We start from the raw sequence: 17,590 nt of genomic DNA, 5'->3' as shown, positions 1-17,590 counted from the left end.
TCTGTTTCATAGGCAGTGTTGCATATTTCCATTTGGAGGCTTGCTCTTTGTGATGCTAGTCATCATTGAAGATCATTGCCTGCATACATTATTCCATGAAGGGTTGCAGAACAATAATATTTGAGTTCTTGAACTCTTCATTTATTAGCTGGAATATGTCTATAAAGTGAGGTTTCCCCTCATGCATTATTTGTTGCCCTGAGATATGCATGACTATATCTTATGTGACTGCCTGCCTAAGTGGCCTCTGGTGTCAGAAGTCCTGCTCCATTTAATTTATCATGTACAATTCCCAGCCTAGCAGTACAGTGCCATAAGTATCATTAAAAAATATTACTAACTAACATTCTTGAGTACATTCTCTGTCCTGAGTTCTATGCTAAGCACTTTCCATCAACATCTCATAATCTTCTCAACAACACTGTGAAGTAGGTCTCCTTATTACTCATATTTTACAGATGAAGAAACTGAAGAATAGAAAGTTTCCTTTTGCTAAAGGTCACACGGTTAGTAAATGTCAGAGGCAGGATTTGAATCCAGGCAGTCTGACTCTAGAGCCCACTCTCTCAATCACTAGGACATCCCATGATAATTTAATGATCCTCACGGAGAAAAGCAGATATGTGAAGTCAGTTACAACTTCTGAATATAATGTGGTCAAGTGAAAATAGACTGGGCTTTGAACTCAGAAGGTGTGGGAGGAGTTCTGTCTATTATTTGTTATGTGACTTTAAGCAAGCTGCTTAACCCCTCTGAACTTTTCTCATTGGTAAAAGATAAATAATAAAATCTACCTCACAGGGCTTCCCTGGTGGCGCAGTGGTTGAGAGTCTGCCTGCCGATGCAGGGGACACGGGTTCGTGCCCCGGTCTGGGAGGATCCCACATGCCGCGGAGTGGCTGGGCCCATGAGCCATGTCCGCTAAGCCTGCGCGTCCGGAGCCTGTGCTCCGCAACGGAAGAGGCCACAACAGTGAGAGGCCCACGTACCACAAAAAAAAAAAAAAAAAAAAAAAAAAAAATCTACCTCATAGTGCTGTTATGATGGTTAAACCTAACAGCCTGTTTTGTGTTGGGCATGTAAAAAGTTATAAAAATGTAAGTGTGCTCAATAATAAAAAGACAACACAGTTAAAATGGGAAAAGGATTTGTATAAACCTTTCTCCAAAGAAGATAAACAAATTGCAAGAAGGACATGAAAAGATGATTGGGCATTAGTCATTTAGTCATTAGGGAAATGCAAACCAGAACAACAATGAGATTTCACTTCACCCCTGCTAAGATGGGTATAGTAAAAAAAGGTAGATAATAGGAAATGTTGGAGGATATGAAGAAACTTGAACCCTCATACACCACTGGTGGGAATGTAAAATGGTGCAGCACTTTGGAAAACAGTTAGACTGTTGTTCAAAGAGTTTAACATAGACCCAGCAATTTCACTCATGGGTACATATCCAAAAAGAAATGAAAACATATATGCACACAGAAAGCTGTGTGCAAATGTTCATAGTGGCATTATACATAATAGCAAATTAGAAACAACCCTAAGGTCTATCAGCTGATAAATAGATAAATAAAATATGATATATCTATACAATAAAATATTATCCATACATAAGGAATGACATACTGATGCATGCTACAACATAGATGAACCTTGATAAATTATGCTAAGTGAAAGAATTCAGTTGCAAAAGACCACATATCATATGGTTCCATCTATATAAAATGCTTATGCTTACAGCATAAGCAAACCTTTGGAGACAGAAAATGCACTGGTGGTTGCCTATACCTAGGAAATTTGGGAACATATGGGGAGTGATAGCAAATGGGTATGGGCTTTCTTTTGGGGAGGGGAGATGAGAATGTTCAAAAATCAGATTGTGGTGATGGTTGCACAATGCTGTGCATATACTAAAAAAAGAAAAACCCACCAACATTGATTTGTACAATTGAATTGATTTGGCTAATTGTATGGTAAGTGAATTGTATCTCAATAAAACTGTTTAAGAAAAATGTTTTGTATATATGTATAAAAACGTACCTTTCATAACCTTACTTAATTTTTATGTTGTGATCATATATATATTTGAAAGCTTTTCTGAATGGGAATCCCTACCATAAAATGAAGTCCCTACTATAAAATTCAAACATGCTTTCAGGAAACTAAAATGTATCACCATTTGGTCATGGACACAATAACGTGAGCACGAATAACACAAGCGATGGCATTGCATTTTCAATCAAACACATAATTTGTGGTGACATTAGGAGAGTACACAGGATCCTACTAGTGAACCTACTAATTGTTATTCGGAGATGCTGGTTATGAACCTGAGTTTGATTTTTAGTTGTGACATTGAGCTGGGTATTTTTATTGTTCTGTTCCTATTGCTATCATAATGACCATTTGAACTTCCATCTCTCACAGGTTGTCCTAGGGATTACACAGGTATCTGCTAGGATAGCTTCCTCCCATTATGCACCACTGGGTCATGGGTTAAAGGAAAATTCTGTGTCTCCTGAACATAGATTTATGTGTTCGTTCTTCAGGAGGTGGGCTCGCTTGGGGAGAAGGGGTTTTAGGCCTGTGGAGGAACTGAAGAGAGAAAAAATGTTTGACTTATGGCTCACTAATGGGGATTGTTTATCTGTCACATGGTCATCTTCTTGGCCCAGACAGCCTCCTTGTAACTGGAGAACTCACCTTCCCACCAGGCAGGAGGCAGGGAGGGGGAAGTGTCCCTAGAGATATTGAGTTTGGGAACCTAATTTTGAGTAGAAATTTATTACAAAAACCACTGGTTATTATTCCTTCTTGAGGTCCACGCATCAACTGTTTTTCTTTTCTCCCTCTTTTTTCTCTTGCCCCACGCAGATTTTTAAAAAATTAAATCTTAAAATAATTTTTAATTGGAAACACATTCTTTTTTTGGGTGGGTGGGTGGGAGATACATTCTTATGGTACCAAAATGACACCTAAAGTGAGAGGTCCCCATCTGTCCCTGAGCTTAGAAACAAGGAAATTCAGATAATCTGCGTTCCCCTTCACTATTCTTTTGTGTAGTGTTCATCTGTCATTTCTGGCTTCCCTGCTCCTCAGGGGCTAAAAGAGGCTGTCACTGCTCTCTTCTTAGACAACTGTCCCAGCCTCAACTCAGAAAAGGCCTAGTCTCCTTCAGCTCAGAAACCCAGCAGCCACCTTGGAGTGGAGATTTACAAGAGAATATACATCTATATACACATCTGAATGTATAAGAATACTTATCATTATGCCTGTGTTTTAACATAGTGTGTGTATATTTTACACATACATCAGCAAATATTTTCATTGACTTGTTTGGGTGTGAAGTTCTCTTTAACATACAAAAGAAGATACTTTTGTTTCTTTTGACTCTTCCCCCCCCCCATTCAAATACCAAACTATTCTTATTATTGCCCCAAGAGAGGGTATTTTTTGGGGGGATGGGGATGGGAGGCAGAGATAAAGAGAAAGAAAGCCGAGCTCTTCAAGGGTGAGGGTGGGGGGGAAGGGGGGAAAACCGTCTGGGAATCTCAAGAACATCTTTATTTCGCCTTTTAACTCTCCGCCTTTCTGATTAAAGAGTTCAGACCCTCTCCCCCGCCCGCGTTCAATTATCCGCCAGCATCTTTTCTCAGAAGCTGTCACCACCACTTGCTGAACCACAGCCCCATCCTGAGCCATTAGCCCGGTTCTTTTCCGTTTCGCTTTGCTTTCCTCAGTTTCTCCCTGCAAGCTTTATAAATCTCCTTTGGAGGAGGAGTGTCCAAGCGGGTGGAAGTCTGAACACAATGCAACCTGAGAATTTCTGTCACTCTCTGCATATGCTCCTAAGTGCTTTAATCCCAATTAGGGGCGGCTGACACACGGTCCTATTCATTCCCATCAGCTCTTGAATACATTTGCCTAGAAATGAACTTCACAAATAGAGGCGCTCCTAAATGTGCCCAACAGCAAGGAAAATCGAATTGAGTGCGGGCTCATTCGGCAGCGGCAGGCAGAGGAGCGTTGAATGTGAAGGTGCCCCGAGACATTGCAAATTCAGCAACACAGCTCGCTGACTTTTCTTTGCACCATGTCAACCGAAAGAACCAAGAAATAAGTTGGGGAACTCCGGTTAAAAGGCAACTTGAGAGGGACTCTGAATACTTTTATTGAGCCGCTTCCAATGAAGGACTTAAAAAACAACAAAAAAAGGCACCACAAAACCCACCAGCGGCGTCCCGGCTGAGTCCTGGGCGCGCGTTTGGAGCCTCCCGGCCGCGGCGCACCCATCGGCCTCGCAATTAAGGGGAAAATGGCCCCGTCGCCGGAGTGTCATCTGGTGGCGTTCCCACAGCTCGTCGTCGCCGCCGCCCTATTCAAACCCGGCCTTAATGTCCCACCCGCGCCTCGGGGGCCGCGCAGCTGGTCCGCGCTGACCCGCCCGCCCGGCCGGCGCGGACACCCGCGGGGGGCGCGGCCAGGCCACCTCCGGCCCAAACTCGGTGGAGACCCAGGCCTCTGCCTCCGCCCGGGTCTCGCCTGCTGTCCTTGACTCCGCACCGCTCCCTCCATCCCGGGGTTCGGGACTCTGCGCGCGGGCCAAGGAGTGGGGTGGGGTTGGTGACTCCCCAACACCCGAGTCCTCAAGGCCAAGCGCCACGGAGGGGGTGAGCAGCCGGCTCCGCCGCCCTGGGGATTCGAAGCCCAAGGACTTTGAGCCCGTGAGACCTGCAGCTCAGCGAGAAGTCCTGCTGGGGCTCTTTCCCTCTAGGCGGAGCCCAACAGGGTCACACGTGCGCGGCGCGGCAGCGTTTCCACCCCGGAGCTCCAGCGCTAGCAGGCGCGGGCGGGGGCCGCCCCCTGGCGCAGGCCCGCTGAGCGCAGCGGCGCGGTGGGACTGGGCTCCAGGCGGGCTGTCCCTGTGGCGGAAGGGCCGCTGCTTTCCCGCGCCCACCACTGTTTAGGGGCAACCTGTTAACCGCGCGGCGGCAGTGGCCGCGCGGTTCCGCGGTGGGCCGCCCCCAAACACTCCTGGCCCCGCACCTCGGCGCAGAAGAGATTTCGCTTTAACGGGGCCTCTGGACGTCCATAAAAAAGCCAAGTGGAATGTTTTGATTGAGTCTCAACATTGTCTTTGAATAAGGCGGAGACCATGTAATTAATGTGTCTTTTTAATAAGGGACAATACGGCCGTTCAAGCTATTTAATTTCATTTAATTTTCCATCCCATTTGCTGCACAGTCCGCTTTTACTTTTAACACCCAGTCTTTCACGGCCCATCGTGCTCCACTGGGCACATTAGATTGGTTTCACCCTTGCTTTTTAGGGGAGGAAAAATAAAAGAAAATGTGTTCCTTTCCTCCTTTGTGGACAATTTATTTCACTTGGGGAACTTCAACTCTGAGCCACAGGACAGAATAAAACTGGGCGAGCTGGTGTGAATGCCTCTGGCGTAGTCCCTTTCTTCTGGTGGGGCTGGGAACCAGCCACAATTGGCTATATTAATAAATAACTTTCCTCACAGTCGGCCTTTACATGGTCCTATTGATAAAATTGTTCGCGTGTCGTTCACGCTTTTTCACTCATTAAGGAGGGCCGGGGAGGAGCCCCGAACCCAGGCCCCGCACTCGCCCCTTCCCGCTCGCAGTGCTGGTAATTTAAACTGGGTGTCATCCTGGAGTCGCCAGGCCAGAGGTTAGAGGGACATGTTCATGGCTCAAATTTATTGCCCTCCAACTCTTCGGAGCGGCTTCCTCTCCTCCCCTCCCCCGGCTTTTGCCATTCATGGTCAGCTGGATCAAAGGCTCCCTCCTCTCCTTCTCAGGCAGCCTTCGCGGCCCGAAGAGAGGCAATTGGAGGGTTAAGAAGGGAAAAAATGAGTGGTAGCTCCCTCAGAAAGTGGCCCTGGGCACGGTGTGGATGCACGGATAGAGGGACCGCAGTGTACGGTCGCCCAGACCCGCCGAGCGGCTCTTTTCTGCTCCAGCTGCCTTGCCTACACAGGCCTTGGAGTTACCACCTAGCGGCCATCCGTGTGTCACCACCCCGCCTGACTTGTGATGCTTAGACTTGATACCCTTGACCTGGCTTGGATTCCCCTATTCCCGCGAGTTTTGGAGCAACCTAAATCCATTCACTCTACAAATCATTGCTGTTGACCTTCGCACAAACGCTAGTGAATCGCAGAATGGAAGCCAAGAGTCTGCATCATCATTCCCATTTTACGGATTAGGAGACTGAGGCTCTGAAGTAATTCCTCGAGGCTTGAGTGATGGAGCACAGACTGAATGACCCCCATTCTCTTGACTTTGTCCAGTACTGCGAACTCAGGTCTCCACCGAAGGGTGCCATACGTAGTTTCTTTGAGGGCTTCGTGGGACGAACTGTTAAATTACAGGTGTCGCCACCTTGCGTTCTGCCGTCGTTGTTAATCAGAGTCATCCCTGCCAGTGGCCTAAGAACCACAGTTTCGCGGGCAGAGCCTGGTGGAGATTTCGGCGTGGCGGCAGCGGGGCATCCTCTGCTCATCTGTACAGTGGTTGGGCCTCCAACACCAGGCCCGAACACAGAGGCATTCAGTCCTCTCCAGGAATACCACGTCGGGCTCGTGTCCCGGTCCACTGGATTTGGGAAGTGGCGCTCGGGGTGAGCAGCATGTGGCAGGTGAGGGCACAACTGTCACAAATATCTAATGAATTCAATCACTCGCCTAACTTATGAAAATAATTGTCCCCAGGCAAATCGGAGGTTTCCCTAAAAGAAAACGAGGAACATTCTAGTTTAACGAAGTACTCGTTCTCCTAGCTTACGAACTGGGCTAAAGGCAGAGGTTATCAATGCCCACCTCGCCCTCTTTTCTGTGACCTTTGCTATAGTGCTTTTCCTTTTTTTTTTTTTTTTTTCAAGGAAAAGCCTGGTGTGTTGGTTCTGGGGAAATTAGCCCCAAGGAATTCATCCTCGTTTTAAACTTAAAAGCGTGCAGGACTTAGAGACACCGATGTAGAGAACAAAGTATGGACACCAAGGGGTGGGGGGGAGACAGTGGCGGGGGGTGGTGGTGGTGGGACGAACTGGGAGATTGGGATTGACATATATACACTAATATGTATGAAATAGATAACTAATAAGAACCTGCTGTATAAAAAATAAATAAAATAAAATTCAAAAATTCAGAGAAACAAAAAAAGCGTGTAGGACTTGAGTAATCGGTTGGTGTGCAGGGGAGACATGATCAAAAACTCAGCCCGCAGAACCCCTCTTCAAACCTCGGGTGCGGTCAGGGCACGCGAACCCCCGCAGCGCCCGGTCCTGCAGCCGCTTCCCATTCTCCAGAGAAAGTGCGGCCCTGGGGTGCACCCGGGACCAGAGATGAACAACTGACCTCGTCTCCCAAAACTAGTCCGGACGGTTCATACTTCGGGGCGAAACTGGACACAGGGAACGGTAAAGCGGTTCTAAATAGAGGACTGGCCTGAACCCAATCCCCTGAAATGGTAATACGGCCGTTATTTAAAAAGTGTAGGTATTTTCTGGTGTTTTCCCATCAAGTACCTGCCTAATTTCTGTATGGCACACGCCAGAAATCAATAGAAGTTAACAAGTCCTCCTAACAGTCCCCATCTCTTTGTTTAATCTCCTTTACAATAAAGCCAAGGGGAGAGAATTAAAAATCTTTGAAGTAGACCAAGGCTCAAAGGAATCAGCCAAGTAGACTTAAAGTAGTCACTTATTTCCCAAAACTGGTTTGTCGGTGAACAATAAAAGGAAGTAAAATTTATGGAGAAATTATACAGTGGATTTGTCACTTAAAATATCGTAACTGTCTCGAGGACAATGCCCCATGCTGAGGATTAATGGTCCCGCCGGACCTTTGATTCACCAGCGCCTTTTCTTCGCCCTTGACAAATCGGATTTTTAGGAATGGGAAGGTCGCCTGGACCATTGTGCGCCAGCCATTCAGAGGCCTCGATTATGCAGGGGGCTGAGGGAACCATTCCATGTGACCCTCTCGGGTGGGACTCTGCAGCTGCTCTGAAGCGCAACTCTCTCACCAAACTCCGCGCCCTTGCGCTAGCGGTGCCAAAAGGCGCCCGCCCAGATTGAAAAGGCGCAGTGCCTGCCCGGCCGCGTCACTCCGAGGGCGGAGAACGCACGTCGGGGCGCGGCTCGCCAGCTAGCGCGCCGCTCAGGCTCTGTCGCTCGCGCCCTGCCGAGGACCCAGTGCGCCCGAGCGCCTGCCTGGCGGCGGCGGCAGCAATGCACGGAGCCGCTCGCGCTCCGGCCACCAGCGTGAGTGCCGATTGCTGCATCCCGGCCGGCCTGCGCCTCGGGCCGGTGCCTGGAACCTTCAAGCTGGGCAAGTACCTGTCAGACCGCAGGGAACCTGGGCCCAAGAAAAAGGTATTAGCCATTCCGACCTCCGCCCCCTGCCGTTCGTTCGCCTTCCCTTATCCCCTCCAGGAAAGGGGTGGATAGGGCCAGGGGAGGAAAGGGGTGACTGAGTCGTTACCTGCCAATTCTGCCAGTTGGAAGGGGACTCCGATCATTTCCCACAAGTCGCACTAGCCGAGAGCTGGACGTGGGCCGGGCTAGGGGAGAGGACGTGGCTGAGAGGGGACAGCCCCCGGGTGGGGTGCGTGGGGCTCTTTACGTGCCGGGACCACTCGGAACCCCCGATTTCCCCGGAGCGCTGGGGTGTTCTTCGCAGAGGCGCCCCCCTCCTCCCGCCGCATCTCTCCTCTCTTGGCAAATGTGCCTTTTCTCTTTTATACAACTCACAGGCGCTGAGGACTTTTCTTACCTTCTGCCCTTCAATGAGCTAATATGAGGCTTAAATTTGCCTTCAAATAATTTGATCTCATCGTCTCCGAAAAATTTATCCTTGGATACTCTCAGTTCCTAGAACCTCCCCAGGTGTTTCCTTCCGCGGGTGTCTGCTTGCGGGTTCGGGGTGAATGGATTGAGGGTGCGCCAGGTGGTGGCTCTGACGCAGACTCCGAGGACGAGGAGCGCCCACCCGCGAGGGGCACCGGGGCTGAGCGCCTGCAGCCGGGCTCGGAGGGGCCAGAATCGCAGTTGGGAGGCGTCAGGGCCAACCCGCCCGCTCCGACTTCCAGAACAGCGTCGCGAACCCCGACCAGAGAGAGGCTCTAACAGGCCCCCGCCCGCCCCGAGGCGTCTCAGCGGGCGAAGGTCGGCCAACTGCCACCGGGAATGAAGGCAGGAGTCCGGTGGCGTGGGCAGGGGTGACTGGGAAGAGGACCTTAGACTACAGCTTTCTTGTAAGGAATTGCTCCGGGCCCGGTCGACGGGACCTGCATCTGGCTCCTCACGCAATCATCCTCTTCCCCAGAGTAGTATAGCCGGGCTCGCCGTGCACCGCCCCATCTTCTTTAAACGCGCTTTAATTGCTTTTAAATGGCCGGCCAGCGCGCAGCCGCTTTGTTCAGACAGTTTCGCCGCGGGGCTCGCGGGCACCTCCGCGTTTTGGTGCGGTGCCGCTGGAATGCGGAGGCAAGAGAAGAGGCGCGGGACACCCTGCGTTCTGGGACTGACTTAGAAACGTCTCTAGCCCGGTATCGGGGCTGCTCTTAGAACAGCGAGACGGAGAGCTGGGGCGGGGGCGGGAGACGTCTTGGCACGAGATGTGCCCAGGCACTCGGGCAGGATGCTTTCACTCCTCGTTCTGTCAAAGTGGGACAAGACGGGCGGGGTCGGCAGGGGGGGGGCAACTGTTATATTAGCCAGCCTTCCCTCTTCCTCCCTCCCCCAAGCAAGGGTCCTAAGGACTTACTCTCCTCCCAGCAGCCCACAGCAGTCTGGCCAACATGAGCACAACCATTTTCCTGAGTCGGCTGGGGGTGGAGGATACACTTGCCCGCTGGGTTGTGGGCCTGGCCGTGGCACGGGGGAGAATGACCACTACTTGTGTTGCAGGTGCGAATGGTGAGAGGGGAGCTGGTGGACGAGTCGGGGGGCTCCCCCCTGGAGTGGATAGGGTTAATCCGGGCAGCCAGGAACCCCCAGGAACAGACTCTCGAAGCCATTGCAGACTTACCCGGAGGACAGGTACTGTGGGCTTCCCCCCCCACTGCTATTTCTATCTACCAAACTGTCACTGATAATAAGAGCAAAGCACTTTAGCTAAAGGTCTCATTTAAACGTCCAACAACCCTATAAGGTAGATACTATTATTTTCCTGGTTTGAAGAATGAGGGAATTGAGGTTCAGAGAGGTCCAATAGTTTTCCCAGCGTCACACAGAGTCAGGGCGCGGAATGGAACCTTTCCTCTCAGTTGTTTTTTGACCGATTACCCAGGAAATGACAACAAGCTGTCCTGTTCCTTGCGTCCCAGATCTTCTACCGAGCGCTGCGAGACGTCCAGCCAGGGGAGGAGCTGACCGTGTGGTATTCCAACTCCTTGGCGCAGTGGTTTGACATCCCCACGACTGCAACTCCGACGCATGACGAGAAAGGTACCGCCTCTGAGAAAGCCTTCGGGTCAGCGCGGGTAGGCGAGAGTCCAGCCCTCCTCCGATCTTTGGGCCCGTCCCTAGACTTGAAGGGCCTTTTTCCTGCGCTGTGTAAAACTGAATTCATACTCCCTGTCGGAGTGGGCAGAGGCGACGTCATCACTACCTCCTTTAAATCAACAGTAAATGATAAAAACAGACCATAATAATATGGCTCTCGATGGCAGGGAAAAAATACTCTTCGTGAATTTCATGCGGGTCATCCTTTCTGATTGCATACCCAAAGAGACAGTTATTTACTCACTTAAGAATCAATAAAGATGCTTTAACGTAGTATTAGGGTAACCACCTTATGAGCTCCAAAAAGTGTAACTCAAACCTGGAATGCTTTTGAAGGCGAGGGGCATCTCTTCACTGGTTTGGAGGAAAGTAATGTATTTCTACAGCATTTTAGAAGCATTACGGTACTTACAGCTAGTCAGTTGGCAGGTACTGAGGCCCTTCCATTTAAATGGTATTTATTCATTTCCCTCTCCCTACTTAAATCGAAACTGGGATGTATCCCAGTTTCTTCTCAGATTTATTTGACCCCTTCCAAAGCCAAGAGCGGATTTATGCAAATTAAGGTGCAGTAACTAAAGAGAAAAACATTTTCAAACCTTCCCTAGAACACTGAGGAACACTTCCTGTGGAAAAAGGCTGGGAGGTGCTAAAATAGTTAAGATCTTGAGACTCCTTGTTATTGCATAACACTTCCATGACTTTCTTTGTTCTTTGCCAGTTGTTTTTGTTTGTAATTTCTCCTAAAGACACAGTTATATTTAAAGTCAACATCATGGATGCCGTGAACTATTTTAACACATTCTCCTGAATTTCCTGCTCAATCTCATTCCTTTAGAAATAGAGTTAAAGATCTTAATACCAGTGTGGGACTTAAGAAACAATTAATAAGAGAATGAAGTTAATTCAAAATGATGAATCACTTCACTTCGGAGTGTCACTGTCTTCTGTAAACTAATTCTATTGATTTTGTGGGTAGATCTGTATGTACAGTATTCATAAAAGTTATCTTAGTTTGTTCCTTGCATCACATTACATCCTCTTGTCAACTTCTTCCAGTAAAAGGGAAACATGACAAAAGCCCCATAGTGGAAAACTCTCAAATCTGCCACTATAGAACAATTCCAAGGACTCCTGGCCTTTGGGGGCCAGGAATTTGTGCACAGAACACCCTTCTTTAGACACTCTCAAATAGTACAAAAGCAACTTTTTTGAGTGGTGGCCCTCATGTTTTCATTTCAGTCAATAGAGCCTATAAACATCATATGGTCACAGATATCAAAAGAGACACCATTTTCCTTTTGGGCAATGTGTGGGTTACTTTGAACCCTGACTTCCACAGCTTTGAGGTGCTTGAAATCTTGACCACCTTAGAGTTACACCCGGGAGAGGAGGCAAAATCACTTATGAAGTGTGTTTGGTACTTTTGGCATAGGTTGGATTTCAGAATCCAGAGAACATGTCAGTTCATTAGGATAAACAAACAAACAAACAAAAAAACCAAACACAGTGAAACAGAAAACATACATTTGCTTAAACCTTGAAAAGAGGAAGAAATAAGTAGGGATGGCTGCTATTCTTCCAATATTGACTAACCCCAGTGGGTTTCAATTCCATAGTAAGATTAACAAAAATACTGACTCTTTGTTTTAGGAACAAAGCTTACTTGGCTTTGCATTGAGCTGAGTCACTCTAGGGCAGCCCTCTTTAAAAAGGCATGATGAGAGGGAGGTTCTGAACTTAGCAGAAAGAAGGTTACTTAAGATATTAAATCAACACACCCACCAAGAGAACTCAGGAATTCTCTTCTCTCTCTCTTTTTATGAAGATTTATTTTACATGGCTGTTCAATACAACAGAAATATTGAATTGATTTTTATTTAAGTCTTCCATAAATAATTAGGATAGGGCACATAGGCAAATCCTCTTCCCTTCTTTTTCGTTCTGCTCTACCTTGGCTTCAGCTGGAATAATCTGCCCCTTACTTGAACTTCCACCTTAGTATATCTGGGAGGACTACTTGCTTTATACAAATTCAGAAGCAAAATACATGAAGGGAGGAATATCTGAAAATTCCCCCCATTGTTGTTTCTGTAGTAATGTTTTAGAAGTTTAAGCTACTTGTGTGCAAGGAGGAAACATTTAACTTTCCCATTACATTTAATGAAACTGACATTTACTTTGGATACTTCCTTGTGGCTCAACTAACTTCTTTCACATAGACATTCTTCCCTTCAGTATTATCGATCAACCACAACATTTAAAAAGACATCCAATTGCAAGCTCGCTGTTCTCTGTAGGGATGTAACATGACCTTTTTGAGTGAAAATTAACTTCTATTGTGTGATCAAAATCTGTTTCATACATGTGTCTTTTGATTGTGTTCATAGACCCTGGCAAAATTTAAAAACAACTAATGTTAATAATATTAAACACACAAAAAAGGTTTGATGTCAAAAGCATGTATATAGTCCCTGATATAAAATGGTGCACTTATCAAAAGCTGAGTATATTATTCACACACACACACACACACACACACACACACACACACCATATATATTTTCCAAGGACTTTACTAAGCTTGGATTTGTGCAGCTATCTAGGAGTTAATTAATTACCAGGTGGAACAACTGACAAGATAATGCAACATCATCCTTCTGTTTTTAGAATATCGGGACATAAGACTTTTTCTTTTCTCCCATCAAATTAAACGGGGTTAAAGAGGAAATAAAGATACAAATAATTTTGAAGAATAGCAAATCATAGTCCCTATGTGGTCCTTCAGTTGGTCACGCTCCAGGAAAACCTCAGGCAAAGTGTTTAAGGCTGGGAGGGGGTGGGGAGGGTGGGTAGTGGACATAAAAGACATTGTTCTATGAAAAGGAATGATTACATATGGCCCATACATACAGGACATTGTCTCGCCTGGTAATGAGGCGCTCACGACCATTAGATTGGCCTTTGTTCAGTTTACCCAAACTCCTTGACATACGCCACCTATTCTGCAAAGGCCAACAGATGGGCCCAGGCCCAGCACAGCCCCAAACACTTGATTTAAAGCAACAGCTGCTCTCGGCTCTTCCCTGGCCAGCCTGCCTGAGCGCTGCCCTCCCAAGGAAGATTTGCTCGCATGGCCCGGAGGAAGTCTTCGTTGGAAAGGCCCAGGTCACCCCTCTCGGCCCCTGAGTAGTCTCATTGGATGGAGATGGTGACAAAGTTGGCCGTTTGGGGCTTCTCGGAGTCCTCGCTACAATGGGGCTACCGAACTCACTTATTCGCCGGAATCCAAGAATACTCCTGCTTCTTCCCATACTGCTGGTCAAAACCTGGGCTTTGCCTTGGGCGCGCTGGCGCTTTCTTTCTCTCTCGCTTGCTTGCTTCTCACCGGGTCGCTTTTTCACTTCTTCTCGCCCAGGGGAGGAGCGCTACATTTGCTGGTACTGCTGGAGGACGTTTAGGTACCCCAACAGCCTTAAGGCGCACCTACGTTTCCACTGTGTGCTCAGCAGCGCCGGGGGCCGCGCCTACCTGCACCACGAACACACGGCTCGCCAAGGCGCTGCCCCGGCCGCGGATGGCCTTCGCCTCTCCCCGAAACCCCCGGCGCCAGACTTCGCTGCGGCCGCCCCGGCGGGCACTCTTCGGGCCCACCCGCAGGTCCCGCCGGCCCTCCAGGCTTGCGGAGCGCGGGAGAGCATCAAGCGCGAGGCCTCCTCCGCGCCCTCGGCCACCTCGCCACCCCTGGCCAAGTGGGGGCCGTCCAAGAAGGGCAAGGAGCAGCCGGAGCGCATCCTGGACATGAGTGGTGCCGCCCGGGGACACGGCCACTTTCTCGGCATCGTGGGCGGTTCCCCAGCGGGGGGCGGCGGCTTGACTTTCTATCCTGGCGTGCGCTCGGCTTTCAAGCCCGCTGGCTTGGCCAGGGCAGCCGCGGCCGCGCACTGCGACCCCTACCGGGAGGAGGGCGGCGGCAAACCTGGGGCCAGCCTGGCCTTAAGCAGGCTGCTGGGCGGGGGCCGGGCGGGCGGACGCCCGGGAAGCGGGGAGAACCCGGCGGCGGGCGAAGCGGGCCACCACCATCACCACCACGCGCACCATCACCACCACCACCACCCCAAGTGCCTGCTCGCGGGGGACCCGCCGCCTCCTCCTGGCCTGCCCTGCTCCGGGGCTCTGCGCGGCTTCCCTTTGCTCCCCGGGCCCCCAGAAGAAGCGTCCGCCTTCAAGCACGTGGAGCGCGCCCCTCCCGCAGCCGCCGAGCTGCCGGGAGCGCGTTACGCGCAGTTGCCCCCGGCGGCCGGGCTGCCCCTTGAGCGCTGCGTGCTGCCCGCCCTCGACGCGGGCGGCCTCAAAGGCTACCCGGGTGGCGAGTGCAGCCATCTGCCTGCCGTCATGCCGGCTTTTACCGTCTACAACGGGGAGCTACTCTACGGCTCACCGGCCGCTGCCACTTATTACCCGCTCAAACTGCACTTCGGCGGGCTGCTCAAGTATCCGGAGTCCCTCTCTTATTTCAGTGGGCCCGCGGCGGCGGCGGCGGCGGCGGCGACCGCTCTGAGCCCGGCCGAGCTGGGCTCCCTGGCTAGCATCGACCGAGAGATCGCCATGCACACGCAGCAACTGTCGGAGATGGCGGCCGGGAAAGGCCGCGGCCGCCTGGACGCGGGAACGTTGCCCGCGGCCGTCGTGGCGGCGGGTGGCGCTGGGGGTTGCGGCAGCGGGGGCGGCGGCACGGGCAAGCCCAAGACGGGCCACCTGTGCCTCTACTGCGGCAAGCTGTATTCGCGCAAGTACGGGCTCAAGATCCACATGCGGACGCACACGGGCTACAAGCCGCTCAAGTGCAAAGTGTGCCTGCGGCCCTTCGGCGACCCCAGCAATCTCAACAAGCATATCCGGCTGCACGCCGAGGGCAACACGCCCTACCGCTGCGAGTTCTGCGGCAAGGTGCTGGTGCGCCGCCGGGACCTGGAGCGCCACGTCAAGTCCCGCCACCCCGGCCAGAACCTGCTGGCCAAGGCGGCCGACGGCCCGGGCGCGGAGCCTGACTACCCCCCGGAGCCGGGGGAGCCCAAGAGCGACAACGACAGCGACGTGGACGTCTGCTTCACCGACGACCAGAGCGACCCTGAGGCCGGGGGCGGTGGCGAGCGCGACTCGTAACGAGTCTTCCCGAGAAGCGGGGAGTGTGGGGCCGTAGACAGAGAGAAGAGGGGCTTCTGCTCTGGGAGAAGAGGAACTGCTGGTGGTGAGAAGGGCCCAGCGCACAAAACCGGTTTTGTTTTGGTCGGGCGCCGCATTTGGAACGGTGAGAAATCGCTGGTCCAATGCTGAAACTGAGCAAAGGTTTCGAGGTGGCTTAAAGAAATCTTGCCTTCAGAGCATCCCGAGGGCCGCGGGTCCCAGCGCGCTCCAGGCTCCTGGACTCCGCGGATAGGCTCCGTCAGCCCCCAAGCCAGGCGGTCTGCTCTCGAGGTTTAGGATCACATTAATGTGAAGCCACAGCGCCCTCGAGGGTGCCGAATTTAACCGCCACGTTTTTGTTTTTGTTTTGCGGTACACGGGCCTCTCACTGTTGTGGCCTCTCCCGTTGTGGAGCAAAGGCTCCGGACGCGCAGGCTCAGCGACCATGGCTCACGGGCCCAGCCGCTCCGCGGCATGTGGGATTTTCCCGGACCGGGGCACGAACCCGTGTCCCCTGCATCGGCAGGCAGACTCTCAACCACTGCGCCACCAGGGAAGCCCAACCGCCACGTATTTTTAAATTGTTCTTTTTTTGTGGAGAAAATTGTGCCTTTTGAAACCACGTTTTGTGTATGTATTTTACATTAGCATTTCACTGCATAGGCAAAACAGTAGTCGCAATTCGGTAGATGTGACATCCATACACTTGTTTCCATTTCATCTGTTTTCGTGTCAAAGACTGCACCTCGCTGCATTGGAGATATAGTGGTAGCAGGTGTACAAATTGGTCAAGTTGCAATTATTTATAAGAGAATAGTGACAAATGTAAAATATCTAAAGCATGAATCTAAGAGCACGCAATATATAATTTTAAAGAAAATGTCCTATTTGGTAGAGTACAAATGTGATGTATGTTGTTTTATAATGAATGATGTACAGTGGATTCAGTATTTTCATCTTGTTCCAGTTTGTGCAATCTTTAATAAAAATAAAGATGAGAGTTTGTTCACTTAGCAATTTCAGCAGATCTTTTTTAATCTGAAAACGGTTTTCAAGGAGACCCCATAATACAATAAATTAGAGGATACTTGAATACTTTGATTATTCATTAAATAAATTTTAAGTACTGTTGTAATAGGAAAATATACAATTTTTAATACGTGCATTTCACAGGCTCCCAGCTAGCAGGCAAAACAATTGTTTTCTGAAACCATTGTTAATCATGCTAAGTGTTTTCATCTTTATGGAAAAAAAGCTAATGAACTTCAAGGAAAAACACACCCCCACACAATATTTCTCATCAAAAAGAACTGTGGAACTGTAGAATCACTATTTCTTGTTACGTACACTTCGACAGAACTTTCCATGGGAAGCAAGAAAAAGGAAACTTGAATAGTGCTTTTATGATTTGTACACTTTAATATTCATTCAACAAATACTAAAGGAGGATCTATTTTGTTGGAGGTGCTGATCTATCTGCTTTATGTAGGTCCCCCACCTCCCATGTACACCTTTCAACAATCTCCTGCTGTCTGAATGGGTCCCATTTTACAGAAGAGAAAGTATACTCTTCAAGGTCGCTACTGGGAGGACCATAATTGGAAGGCAAAGTTAGAAGCAGTGACTTTATTTATGGGTATAAAAAATTAAAGCTGGGCTTCCCTGGTGGCGCACTTGTTGAGAGTCTGCCTGCCGATGCAGGGGACACGGGTTCGTGCCCCGGTCCGGGAGGATCCCACATGCCGCAGAGTGGCTGGGCCCGTGAGCCATGGCCGCTGAGCCTGCGTGTCCGGAGCCTATGCTCCACAACGGGAGAGACCACAACAGTGAGAGGCCCGTGTACCGCAAAAGAAAAAAAAATTA

At 49.9% G+C, this 17,590-nt stretch overlaps 1 protein-coding gene across 1 annotated transcript; it reads left to right on the top strand.

Moving 5' to 3' along the window:
* The first annotated feature begins 8,263 nt into the window (after window positions 1-8,263).
* Window positions 8,264-15,706, top strand: PRDM13 (PR/SET domain 13). Its single transcript, XM_060114550.1, has 4 exons — window positions 8,264-8,407; window positions 9,944-10,075; window positions 10,363-10,483; window positions 13,959-15,706. The coding sequence occupies exons 1-4, from the start codon at window positions 8,264-8,266 to the stop codon at window positions 15,704-15,706; spliced, it is 2,145 nt and encodes a 714-aa protein (XP_059970533.1).
* Window positions 15,707-17,590: the final 1,884 nt, after the last annotated feature.

This window comes from Mesoplodon densirostris, chromosome 12 (assembly GCF_025265405.1).
Source record: "Mesoplodon densirostris isolate mMesDen1 chromosome 12, mMesDen1 primary haplotype, whole genome shotgun sequence".
Taxonomy (NCBI): domain Eukaryota; kingdom Metazoa; phylum Chordata; class Mammalia; order Artiodactyla; family Ziphiidae; genus Mesoplodon; species Mesoplodon densirostris.
This window is presented reverse-complemented; position numbering and strand designations above follow the sequence as displayed.

Bases quoted from the DNA above. Each gene is read 5' to 3' on its own strand.
- PRDM13 (XM_060114550.1), top strand. From the start codon at position 8,264: ATGCACGGAGCCGCTCGCGCTCCGGCCACCAGCGTGAGTGCCGATTGC. The intron at 10,076-10,362 runs GTACTGTGGGCT...CTTGCGTCCCAG, and splicing joins CAGACTTACCCGGAGGACAG to ATCTTCTACCGAGCGCTGCG. The intron at 10,484-13,958 runs GTACCGCCTCTG...CTTCTCGCCCAG, and splicing joins TCCGACGCATGACGAGAAAG to GGGAGGAGCGCTACATTTGC.